We start from the raw sequence: 13,603 nt of genomic DNA on the forward strand, positions 1-13,603 counted from the left end.
ATACAGCAAGTGTTGCTAACATCTTAACTAAATATATTCTTAATCTATGCAGTTCTTGTCGATCTTGAGATTCCTACTTCTTATCCACCAGCTAAGAACGTCATGTTCAAGTCAATGAAACGCACTCACACAAATTTTACGAAAATGCGATGTCAACGAAAGTACCGTCCACACAAGCGCAATTAATTCTGCATTTGATAGAAGCATTATCGGCTAAAGAGAAGCCTGGTCATTTTATACATATAAAACTCAGATTACAGCTTGACTACTGGTGTACGTGCAACCTGTCAAAACTCTGTCGTTGACTTCTTTTTCAGTACTTTGTCGGTTTTTGAGTGAAGTGTTCTGTAGAAGTTCAATAACGTGGCAGCTGGTACGGTCTTATTGTGCGCGTATATAGCAATTGATCCATTTTTTGTCCCTTCGACAGTATTCATTTCCCGAGTACAAAATATCTAAAGTCATACCTCAAGAGGGGGAGGCTTGTAGGGTCTGAATGGGTCTTCCCGGTGTGTAGCTCCGAGAGCAGGCTGCCGGAAAGGTCCCCGGTTTGCTGCGAAACGGTTGCCCGGACCGGTACGTTGAAAGGGCCTGCTGCCCGGACGGAAGTCGACTGACTGAATCTTCCCGTTATCCGCTTGAATGGCATACGAGCCGTCTCCCTGGCCAGCTCCGCCACGAGTTGCGGGACCTGTGGGAGTGGCTGGTCGTTCGTCTTCGTTTCTGAAGAGGAACGGCCTCCGGGGATCGTTTGGTGCGAAGCCATCCTCATTGCTAGAATCCTGAGTTTAAAGAAAGTGTTTTGACTTCATTACGTTATGCTGCAGGCTGCACACGAATAGTCATGTAAAATACGGTGTGCCACCAAATGTCTTTTTCGTACTTCCTAAAGCATCTCATCTTACTTGAATATTTAGTGACCAACTTCATCCACTTCGCGTGATGTGTTCAGTTCTCAGATAATAGATCGATAAAACAGTCACACTTGTATACATCTAACTTGCAATGAATTGGGTTAATTAGTTCGCTACATCAGGCTATTCAATGTAAAACGTTTTTTTTTTCACTAACCGCGTTTTCGTTGCACAAGTTGGCTTCACGGCAGTACGTTTAAGTAATGCAGAAAAAGCGACTTAAAAGCAAGATCGTCATTTTTCCATGGTTTGCAATTGGAGATGTGGATTATACGCGGGAGCTGATTATGGCCGATAAAGTACGGCGTCGCTGTAACCATAACATTTGGTAAGACTGCTTTTTGCTGTCTAAATGCATGCAACACGACAAAAGCCAAGGCGGAAAATTGAGTGGGACCGTTTTTAGCTTATGTTTGTTTTTTTTGTTTTGTTTTCTTTCTTTTTTTGCTCGCTAAACGAATGGTGAACGTGCACTAAGGGCTTTCGAGCACAACGAAGAGAAATCATGGTGGAAAGCACACGTGATGGCAAGCAGTAATTTTTACTCGCTCCACCACGAGCCCTCTTATCGCACCACTCGTAGGGTCTAGGGACCTTAACGACTCACTCTCCCTATCCCCAATCCCGATCCCCTTCCCTACGCAAAGTAGCAAGTCAACAATTTGCATATGCCGGCTAAATTTTCTGCTTTTCAATAAAGAGTTTTTTCTCTCTCTCCCAAATTCATGCAGAAAAGCTCGCCTCCGCGGAAGAATGCCAACTTCGTGTGAAAGAAAACTTTGGCCGTTTCACGCTGCCCAATGTTCAATGTATATAGTGTTCTGGTTATTAATGTTCTGTGTAGCAATGTAGCATGATATACATAGTTCGCTATACCTGAGCTATATGTAGGCGGGTCTACTACCTTGCGTTGCGAAGAGTAATCGTCCTCTTAAGGCTTGTTTGGAGAATAAACGTTCGTGCATGTACTGTAGCTGGGATTTTAGTTTGCTTTATTATTGTGTTTGAATTATTTATAACGGTAGGCAACTATTTCAGTGTTTCAAGCAAACTTTCGTGCACCATATTTGTGTGTAGGTCACATGCATGGGTACGCACCGTGACATTTGTAACCTTTCAACATCACCACTTGCTTAATTCGCGTGCAGATGTACTTAGAATGCACACATGAACTGCCCTAACGCAAATAAGATTAAACTTACAGCACCGCTTCCCCCATCGATGTCTGCTCCAACGGTGCCTCCTGGTCCAAAAGGGAATCCTTGGTTACCCGCTTGACCGCCTGACTCGCGAAGAGAGCAAAAAATGACGTTTTTAAACTATAAAGATATGGTTCAGTAGTTAATAGACATTTATTCCAATGGAAAGAAATGAACGATTTTCTATCTCAGTCGGCATAGCAAGCCAGCACTAAATGTAACCACAAATGACTAAACACTCTTCACAAAGAAAGTCGGAAGTTAATACTTCGATGTCACTTCAGTTTCAATTTCTGTTGGCCAAGATTTTATTTATTTATTTATTTTCGTTACCCTCATTCACTGAAGCATTACAAAGGAAAGTGGGTTACAACATTAACAAATTCAGAACAAAGAAACAAAACGTGAATAAAAGAAATGAACACAGAGAACACCCTAGAACACAGATTGCGTTAGAATGAGCATTTGAAAAGTTTTTATCCTTTGTCTTGAGAATCTTGAACTATGAACGAGCTGAATGACCAGTTCATCAGTGACCATAGAAACTTCCGACCTCCTAAACATAGTTTTTGTCCCCTTTCTTCCATCCTTCTTTCAAACTGTTTTCGTTGCTATGTTCGTTCAACCGATAAATGTAGGTCATGTCAGCCATACAGGGGGATAGTCACGATATCGAAATCTTAGGGCGGTAAGACATAAAAAGGGATAGTCACGACATCAGTGTCTCAGGGCGGGAACAGTAATAAATGGGGATAGTCACGATATCAATGTTTTATGGCGGTAACAGTCATAAATGGATAGGTGCTAAACTTCCTGAGGTGCAAATATAAAAAAAACTCTATATTATAAGGCAAAGTATTATGTGAAATTGTTTTGGCAATAAGAACGATGGTATCACTCAGTGTAATGCGATCCCCACTGGCACTATAATTAGTGAATGCTCCTAAATGCACCTACTATGGTTTTGTTATTATCTTTGTTACATCGTTAAATAAGGCATTCAAGATGTGACAAGGGCTTTAGTGCCTACCACGGAAACGTTAACTACCCGCATGCACCCGGCGCAGATATGATGTTCTTTGCTGGCACCAAGGAAACATGAATGAAATTCAGGGGGGAAAAGACCAACAATGCGCACAAGTTTGTGACGTGCGGCATGTTTATAGAAAAATGCGTGGCATTTGTTTTCGCGAACAGAAAGAGCAAGCCGAAGATTGAAATCCTTATTGCCACTCTTATCGTCAACGTTCTTCCGCTGCTCCTACTCTATCAGAGCACATCCGGCGCGAACCCCGTGTGAACGACAAGGTTTCAGATCGAGCTCCCTAAGCCTTGACGCCTAGGACATCCGTCTGACTGTGTCTTTGGTACAAACTTTCGTACACAAAAGTGACGCTGTTTCACCCCGCGTAGATCTTTTACACTTGTGCTGTTGGTAAATATGTGGCCAGCTGAACTATCAACTCGGACTCGAAAACCAGGACAGACGTTTAATAGCGTTCGAATCAGCCAAGAACGGGAAGTTGCTTGTTTGTTTTTATTGATCACGTGGCTCATACTCACTATGGGGGATTGACTAGGAAAGTACACCGTGCTTTTTTCTGTGATCATTACAACTGTGTTTATCATTGAATTTATTTTAAAATACAAATATAATGCAAGAAAACCCATACAGAAAGAATTAAGGGTATGAAAAAGACACAAAAAAGTGATTTTATAGATTTTGAGATATGAGATTTTGAGATGGCCACACAGATGCATTTACTTCACCTGAAAATTCAAAACCTATGTGTTAAAACACTTGATAGAGTGAAGATTTATAGTGGGATACGTTTGGAAGCCAGAATAAAATCGCCAAACCACATTGAATGCGTCCCTGTAGCAATGTTCCAAAACTGAGGCACCAAAGTTTAGTACACTTTCCGTGGACAACCTGATAACTATCTTCAAAAGGATGGCTTCCCCTATTCTTTTTCGAACAAGCCCACGCGCTCACTAAAATGGAGGCGCAAAGCTCATCGTTTTCTTCTATCAAGCTGAACGCGGGAAATTTAACACCATATTAGAGGGAGGCGGTCGTCAGGAGCATGCTTACAAGAAAACACAGAGTAAAAAAACAAAACATCTGAACTTTTAAGCCACCATCATAAAAAATATGGAATAGAGATTAGGTCGTCACATGGTCAAATAGGAGCGTATGTACGTTTAACGTGAATGAGCCTTCACTTTGAAGATTTAGTAAAAACCAAAGAATCAGCCGGTATGCTTGGCTGCATGATTTATTTTTCAATTTCGTGTTTGTTCAGAATATTTTTAAACTATTAGCTGTCACAGCTGGAATGCCGCACTCAAGAGATGATGTGCTACGAATTTATGATCGGCTGTGACAGCACCTTAGCCAACCTTCACGTTATGTGTGGACATTAAATTTGAGTGAATGTTTGAGTTTTCAAGGTTTTTGTCAAGTAGAATCTTTATTTTTTGTATTGAAGTACTGGGATTAAATGCATTATTGTTCATCCATTGTATTTGTGTAGGTTCATGTTTCTATACCTCGGGACAGCTACTGTTATTAAAGAGAACAGAAATAGTCAGCGCTGCTCATTGGAACCAACTTCTCCTTACATACACTTGATTAACAACAAAACGAAAGCGAGCCACCTGCTTCTTGCAGCAGCTAGAATGTCGTTCCCTTCAATCTTAACATGGGCGAACGTCGCCAGGTTCTCACCCTGAAACGATAGCTGTCCTGGGCCGCCGAATCGTTTACCACCAGGTCCCTGGGTATCAAACTGGTTTGCAGGAACTCCAGAAAAGCTGCCACCAGGTCCGAAACGGGGACCACCGAAAGGCGCTCTGCCACCAAAAGATGGCCTCGATGAGTCAGAAGGTCTGACAAATACGCCAGGCGCACCTGGTGCGCCTGTCTGAACCGGTCCTCTGAAACCCGGCTGAGTGCTGTAGTCTACTCTTCCAGGGAACTTTTGGGAATCTTGCGTCACGCGGGTGAAAAGGGGAACCCCGAGCCCTGGGGGCTGGTACTGCTGTCCAGCACCGCCTTGGTAACCTGGACCAGATGGTCCACTCTGTCCTATGCCAGCACCTCCACTGAACGCGCCCGGGTAGTTAACTCCAGGCCTACGAGTTCCGAATGAACCTGGTCCCGCACCTTTCGGGGAGCCTGCGTTGGCAAAAGGTGACCTCGATCCGGGTCCGCCACCACGTGCAGCAGACGGGCCAAAGCCTTGGGACCCGCTAAAGCCTCCTTTAGGTGACACTTGTGACGGTGAAAATATGCCACCACTCGACCCACCCGGTACTCTGAACGGTCCATCAAACGAAGGGCGAGATGGTCCACCACCTTGGGCGAAGCTGTCGTCAAATTGCCCGAAAGAGTCTTTGGATGGACCGTAGTTGATCTGAGTTCGAGGCCTGGGGCCTGGAGTCACTCCAGGGCGTCCAGGAACCCGAGTAACCTGAACTGGACCAACGGGCACGATTCCGGCAGGTGGAGCACCCGTGTGGATGCCCGGTGGGGGTGGATTCAGGGCGTTCGTGTCTGTGTCGAAGCCGGGACGGCCCGGGTAGACCTGGTCTCCATCGAATGGCCGGTCCACGGTCAGGATCCGTGACGTCAATAGCTCGGCGCCAGAGGGCCTCCTGGATGCGTTTGGCCGGTACCGTTCGGGAAGCACGTAACCGGGAGGAAGGCCGGTCGTGGTTTCCGTCACTTCGTTCTGCGAAGAAAAAAAAGGAATGCGTTAATCAAGGCCTAGCACCGTAACTGCTATTTATCATTTTATCACAAGACTGGTTACTGAATTGTTGGTGGTAACAACTTTAATAATAACTCCGCCGAATGCGTGGCCTGGGCTTAGGCCGCCTCCGAGGAGGACCGGAGACGAGACCCTGTCTCCTCGCCACCTCGCGGGCTTGCTGGATGACCCACAGTGGACCCTGGAGGTTGGAGCTGCCCAGCGCAGCCGTGCACCGCAACGTCAACGGGGCAGATGGAATTTTCTTCTGCTAAAACTGCACATTCCCAGTGAATGTGCTGCCTTCGTTCGGTTATTTGTTTATTCATCCATTCAGTCAGTCTTGTCTTCCTTTGTCAAAAAAAAAGCGGGGACGGAATTAAAAGCCCCACGAGTGACTTGGCGAGGGTCCGTACTCCCTGTTAAATGACAATGAACATCATAAGCAATGCATGCACGGAACACTTAATAATATTAATTAAAGGGGCGATTATGCTAGCGAGATATAGGAACACAAAGTCTGCTAATGAACATTACCATTCATTAATAAATACATGACGCCCTCATTACACTGAACTTCAGCGTCTTTTACATTGCGAAGGTGATTCTGTGGCACCCTCAACAGGCTTCTCTTGCGCGCACAATAGGAAGAGCTCTTAGCAACTAGCTCGCGTAAGGTCCTGCGTGTACTTACGTACTTCACTGCCTCGCAATTTTCTGTAATCCTGCTGGAAATCTTTATTTATTTGAGACACGTTAGTTCATTCAATGCCGTACAACTGCAAGCGCTCCTGCTCATGACCGATAATAGCAGTTTTCTAAGAATAAATGACATAAGTGTTTTTTTTATGTTGGGGATGTTTGCATGGTATTGGCGTTTTCTGCAACGACATGTCTCTTTCCCAGTCACTTTTCCCTTGAAGCAACACGTTGCTTTGTGGTCTGCTGTCTTCATTGTGTGTGTGTGTGTGTGTGTGTGTGTGTGTGTGTGTGTGTGTGTGTGTGTGTGTGTGTGTGTGTGTGTGTGTGTGTGTTAGCTTCTACAGGAGCTGCATCACAGACGCCATGTCGCATTTCTCATGACTGTTGTCTGCCGGACTCCTTAAGTATGTTGTAAAGAAGAAAAAAAAATGTCTGGTCCTCTTAGAGGAATACATCAAGTGCGACAAGAAGCATCAAGCTTGACCTATACATGAAGAAGGAAGGAAAGGCCAGACAGAAGAAAAACGTTGACAGCACCCGTCCGACCACTGTGGAACACGTGGGCTTGCATCACGACGCTGTTCGGCTTGCTAGTTAACTTTCACATTTGGGATGCATCTCAGTTTCGTCACGCCGGGAAAGGCCTGGCTGCAAGAAAACTTACTCGGTGGCTGATCTCACTCGTGCCGTCAAGTCTACCCCAGAAAAAAAAATGAACGAATCCTCCTCTTCGGCCTTAAATAAAGTCGTCACAAAAACGAAGGGGACGGGCTGAGGCATGACGTACGGAGCTATACGCGCGCATCGCGCACACATAGCCCTGAACTCGTTTTCCAGAATCCAGGATTTACCCCGATTCCCGCGTGCAAGAGGCTTCCCGCCGTTCGTGCCACTCCTAAGCAATACGAATGGTCCTTTCAGACGACGCGTCCGTTTACCATACGTCGTATATCCGTTGAGCTACAGTATACGTACGTAGACAGGCGGCCGCAACGTACATGACGAGTAAGCGAGACCAAAAGCACTCACGGTCGTGCCCTCGGCGTCCGGTGACGTAGTCTTGACGGGCCGCGTCGTGGATCCACCGGGCAGGGGCGTGTCCCGCGTTCCACCACCGACTCCACCGCCGCCGGCAGGTCCTCCTCCGTCGGCCGTGGACACGATGGTGACATCGGCCGGATTGGACGTCTTGGTTCCCGGCTCGTTCGTCTCGACGCGTGCCCGGAAGCCGTTCTCGTCGGCCTCGTAGAAGACGCGCCTGAGGAAACCCTCGGGGCTGAAGATGGTGTACGAGCCGACGACGCGCCCGCTGCCGTCCGCCGATTCCTCGCGCGTGTGACCTCCGCCGTCGTCGCCGTACGCGCCGTACTTGAAGCCGTACGGCATGGGAGAGTTGATGCCCTCGCGAATGTCTTCATGGGTGGGCTGCATAGAGGTTATTGAAGGCACGCGTCAGGAAAGGAAATGCTCAGTGTGGTTGCTGGTTGACTCTAAGCCCAATGTGGACAGGTTAATAGGGAATAAGCCTCTCTGGTAAAATAAATAAATAAATAAATAATGAAAGAAAGGAAGGAAGAAAGGGAGAAAGAAAGAAAGAAAGAAAGAAAGAAAGAAAGAAAGAAAGAAAGAAAGAAAGAAAGAAAGAAAGAAAGAAAGAAAGAAAGAAAGAAAGAAAGAAAGAAAGAAAGAAAGAAACAACATGATGTAAATCCAAATTGAAGCAACAAAAATGAGCTTTTCATGGGTGTTCCAAGCGAGCTCCAAAACATTGAGGTATACAGCAGTACCATGCACGTGACGCTACAAACATGAAGGTAATTAGCACAATATAAAAGCGAGTCACCACTGGTGCATCTCGTCGACGAAGCACTTTTTCCGTTATATAATCGCATTCAAGGCAAAAAAGCAAGGGCTCCTTGCAAAAGCGCAAACTGAGCATGATCACTGATTGAACGTAGGATTACACTATTCATAGCAAAGAAAGTGTGCACTTCGCTTACAAACCTTCACGTTCAACGCAGTTTCCGCCTATTTTGCTGCATGCGTGCACCACACGCGTCGGCATTATACGTTTCAATGGTTAAAGCAACAGATAATAACCAATAACGCGTATTAAAAGCCCATTCAAGTGCTTACTTTAGCGCAGATCTCGTTCATGAGCTAGAAACATTCTTTTTTTTTTGTAAGCTTGGATGCCTCTGGCTTCAGAACTTTGCACTTATCTAGGGAACCATACGAGTGAGCAGAACAGCAGCATGTACTAAAGATAAAACAGAGACATATACAAAGAGAGACAACTATAATGAAGAAAAGCGGGGAGTTATGACCAGAAGATAATATATCAGGTTTGCTACCTTGCACTGGGGAAGGGTGAGGGGAAGACAAGAATAATAAAGAGAATAAGGCAATACGCAGCGAGGTATGTGCTGATTTCAGGCTGTGATCCATAAGACAAGTTATATGACAAAAAGGAATGTTAAAAAATCAGCTGAATACCATAACTACTACATCAGTTAACCAAGAAACAAATTTCACCTAATCACCACAGAATGACCAAAGTAAAATAGTCTAAAAACACCTCCCTGTTTTTTATTCGTCGCCTAAATACAAGTGAGAGTACACTTATTGGACGCTGAGATGTCCTAAATATTAGAAATCAACCACTTTTTTTTAACTGCGTGTGACAGAAACAAAGCGTTTGATTGTGGCTAAGAAGCCCCGCCGCGGTGGTCTAGTGGCTAAGGTACTCGGCTACTGACCCGCAGGGCGCGGGTTCGAATCCCGGCTGCGGCGGCTGCATTTCCGATGGAGGCGGAAATGTTGTAGGCCCGTGTGCTCAGATTTGGGTGCACGTTAAAGAACCCCAGGTGGTCTAAATTTCCGGAGCCCTCCACTACGGCGTCTCTCATAATCACATAATTGTTTTGGGACGTTAAACCCCACATATCAATCAAATCAATCAATTGTGGCTAAGAATGGGTCTCTCACCTACTTGTATTTTGTTTGTTTTTTACCTCAAGCGCGCATATAAATAAAGTCGAGCAAATGCTCGCATGCGTCTCTCACTCACTATTTTTGTCTCTATCTATCTATGCTTAAATCTCACACCATGAACGTGTTTACACGACGTTCCCAAAGCAAGAACGAAAAGTGCGTCCACAATTTGACGCGGCACTCTCCGTTCTACACACGTTCCCGGTGCCTCCTTTTAGCATACCACCGACCGCAAATAAACGTGAATATAAGTGATTCTCGCCTTCACCTATATACACTTCTATTCACGAGGCGGAAACGGGGTAACGAGTCAACTATGTATACAGGCCGGAGGCCACCACACGTTGATGATATTGTGTGCTGCGATTAATTTTCGCGCTAATTGCGGCGCATATTCCTGGTTTTCTTCACACACCGGCGGCATTATTCACCTCAGGAATGGCGGGACTGATAGCCCAGAAGCAACAGGAGCAAACTAGATTGCCCTGTAACTGGGTGGTGGAATTGGTTCGACGAAAATGTCGCTCATTATCAGGACCAACTGACTGCAGCGTCCTTTCTTCTCCGTCAAAACGCGTGTAGAGAACGATGGGATCCTGGTCCGCGAGAGATGTAATTAGAAGACCGAGGTCACGGCAGGGTAATGAAAGGAAGATACCAGGCCTGGCTTTCCAGACCACCCGCGATAGAAACACGCAAAACGCGTGTGGTGGATCGGCACTGTTTTTATGTCTGCTTGGTATCATAGCACGTCTTCGTTTCACTCTGCTGTTGCTGCGCGAGAGACAGTTCAAAATGCGTGCACCTCATTATTCACTCGCATGGGACGTTTTTTTTTTTTCTGCGTGTGTAGCGTTCAGGATCCCCCCTCCCTCGTCACCCAAAGCACTCCAAGGTGTTCGCTCCGTTCGGGTGCGCCGAATTAATTGAATGTCACCGCACGCCTAGCGCTGGAACGTCGATCAATCCGTGTTCAGCGCCGAATGAGATCGAGCAACAGGGAAAGGACGAAAGCGGGGAGAAAACATCGGGACCGAACGAGACGACGTGTACGTACGCGCAAGTACGTGTGCGTAGACCGGGAGAAAGACGTGGGAAGTTTCGCGTGGAGCACGAAGACGAAGACGAAGAAGAAAGTGTTTGTAGCACCGGCGTCTCCTTTGACCCAAGTGACGATGCCGTTTGGTGACCTCGACCGAGCTGTGGCAGCACGCCGAACGCGAGTACAAGGATGGAAGCTAGAGAAGCAGAAAAAAAAAAAGGAAGGAAAACGTGAGAGCTCAAGAAAAGTGGCTCTCACGGCGCGGCTATACGCGCCGAACGTGGAACGGGAACGGCCGCCGTGAATTAGCTCTAACGCTCGCGTTGTGTACTAGATGTATATATGTACGGCTCGCGCGGAAGCGGAATGAATGCAGCACGGGAACCGGGCCGCTCACTCTGGGGCCACCGCCGGGTGCTCGTCCTTCCTACCTGGAACCGGGAGCTTGGCGGCGCCTCCTGCGATGTTCTTTGAAGAGGAAGGCGGCGACGGATCGGAGCTACCGTAAATAAGGCATGGTCGTGCCAGTGAGGTCGCACGCGACGCGCCGAGACGGAAGCGCTGTGACACTGAGCTCGCCTTGTTGTACGTATGCGCTGCGTTTGTGTACAAGAAAATGAAGTTACCAGGAACGCAGCTACGCTAGACTGAAAGATGTACAAATACGGCTCCACTGAGTTTCGCGGTCGAATTCTTTGTCGGAAACATCGTGGAGCACAGCTTCGGTTTCTTTTTTCTTCAATTCGCTGAGTAACTTAGAAGTGTGGCAGCTTGGGCTAGTTGGTATGGCATGACAATAGTTATAGCGCGAGAACAAAACGACGACAGAGAGACAAGAAGGTGTCTTTCGTGTCCTTCTTGTCTCTCTGTCGTCGTTTTGTTGTCGCGCTATAACTATCGTCGCTGAGTAAAGACGGGTCCTCTGTGAGCACTTGCATGAATGTCTGAGCAAATGTATGAATGGAGGGACGTTAAGCAGGCAGAGGTTAATCTGCTTTTAGTTCCTTCAACCTAGGTCATCTTCTTTTTATCGATGTCTCAATCTCGCTTTCTTAGAAAACCACGGTGGCTTCGATTTACATGAGACAACTGATCGTTGATGGTTCTTTCTCCTTTTGACAAACTATAAGCACCGTGCACGAACAATGTTTCCACGTTTACTTGCAGTTTGAGGAGCAGCCGTATGAAAGGGGCTCAATAGAGCATTGCCTTTAACAGCGGATGGTACTGTACACTGTAAGCTAAGGAAGACAAGTTAAACGCTGCCTTTAGCCATTCCTGCCTGATCAATCAACAAATCTCGAGGAATAGCTGAAATCAACTTCATTTTCTATTATGTGATAACTAAGATCGAATGGAGGCCGATATTACCAATTAAGTGGCAAGACTTCCGGTTCAGAGGCGTTATTTTTCCGTGGCTTCGCTTTTGAGAGCACGTCGTTCCCGCGTAGGTACGTACACCGCTAAATAACCCCGCGTCAGGTCAAAGTGAAGCTGGCGCTGGAAGTCAGTTTAAAGTAGGGAGCCTTCATATGCGCGTGCCTCCGAAGGCGTGCACATGAAGGCTGCATATAGTTTGAAGTACTCTCCATGGCTGCATTGTGCAGCGTGCGTCAGAAATGAATTAATGAACTTGAATGAAACCTTATTAAATCACAAAGGTGTAATGAATCGGCTGGATCAAGAGTGTCTCAAATCTTCACACGCTACAGCAAGTGGGTTCCTCAGTCTGGAACTTAAGTCGTAGCCTAAAGCTCTCTTTAACCTGTATCAATCTTTGTTGCCACCGGGTGCGAAGCCTTCATTCCTTTCTCCATGCTTGTTAGTCATGAGCGTATAGCAATTGAGCCATTATACACACAATAGAGCTACTGTGGGCACACTAAGACGACGCCTCATGCTGTAATTCGGGGATGGTGCCGTTTCAATTATTGAGGGGCGAATTGAGAACAGAGGACTACTAGAGCGCAACTCGCAAAGTTTCATCTAAAACTCCAACGATGATGTACAGAGTCTTTAGCGCTAAGGTGACCTCGAAAGCCGAATGCTTCTATAAGAACCACTTATCCAGAGGCAACGCTTAGCGAATACGCGAGGGACGCCGAACCGCAATTTAAGAAAGATGTCAAATGGTAATTTCGACAGGCCGATACAACCTCTTACGCAAAAACTGCAGCGGAGGCGTGCATGGACACACGAATGGGTGCTGCACATAGGGGCGTGTGAAAAAGCACTCGCAGCTCATCGTGGACGCCATATTTCTCGTAGCCGTCCGCCCTATACTTCAGGATTCGTTCCGCCATCGTCCGGCGTCGAATTTTGCTTTCGTCACCACCATCGCTGAAGGGGCACTTGAAGTCCATTGCGTCCCGCAGCATCACAATGAACCCCCCTTGCTCTGTCAGTGAACCGGAAGGGAAAACGGCTCGCTCGATTGATTTTCTCTACCCCTCCCCAGAACAAGCGCGTCTAAACGCTTTCACGGAGGTTGACCCGATCGCCAAGGGGCACGGCACGAATAGGTTAGATGAGCGCGGGTTCGTTCGACCCGTCCTCTCCGATAAGTATATGCGCGTCGTGCGTGGACGTATATAAGAAAGTGTTTTGCCGATGCTGAAGCGATGGCAGGCAGCGGACCAACCTCTAATAACTAGGACGCGCAACGCGGCATGCTTTATGGAGCCCTTCCCTTCTCATTCCCCCCCTCCCCCAGCCGATACTCGATGGTGTGTCGAAGCGGCGACATTGACCTGCAGCGTGCCGTGGTTTGCAGAGGCTGGAAGCTCACGACGTTGCCTTGGAAGACGGTTTCTTTTCCCCTCTCTATGAGATGCGAGCAGCCCATTGCGGGCAAAGTGTTCACTTCCCGTGGGAAGACGATTGTTCCGAAGCAGATTGCACAGTGAAAGTGTGTGTGCGCCCGCACTGCGGTTAGAGTAAGCGGCTGACGCTACGACAGAGGGCGTCATCTCAGCTCTGTAATCAAAAGGCTGGAGC

At 47.0% G+C, this 13,603-nt stretch overlaps 2 protein-coding genes across 6 annotated transcripts in view; one reads left to right on the plus strand and one right to left on the minus strand.

Annotated features, from left to right (window-relative positions):
* The window catches only part of LOC142817763 (uncharacterized), a 379,761-nt gene that overhangs the window by 192,779 nt on the left and 173,379 nt on the right, over positions 1-13,603 (plus strand). The window lies entirely within an intron of this gene.
* Positions 1-13,603, minus strand: part of LOC119174625 (uncharacterized) — an 80,794-nt gene that overhangs the window by 21,277 nt on the left and 45,914 nt on the right. For both annotated transcript variants that reach the window (XM_037425613.2, XM_037425614.2), the window contains exons 3-6: positions 7,600-7,995; positions 4,845-5,850; positions 2,117-2,196; positions 468-782 (exon numbers count right to left, since the gene is read on the minus strand). In XM_037425613.2, the coding sequence (XP_037281510.2) occupies positions 468-782; positions 2,117-2,196; positions 4,845-5,850; positions 7,600-7,995 (1,797 nt within the window). The remainder of the gene's footprint in view (positions 1-467; positions 783-2,116; positions 2,197-4,844; positions 5,851-7,599; positions 7,996-13,603) is intronic.

This window comes from Rhipicephalus microplus, chromosome 5 (genome assembly GCF_043290135.1).
Source record: "Rhipicephalus microplus isolate Deutch F79 chromosome 5, USDA_Rmic, whole genome shotgun sequence".
Lineage (NCBI taxonomy): Eukaryota > Metazoa > Arthropoda > Arachnida > Ixodida > Ixodidae > Rhipicephalus > Rhipicephalus microplus.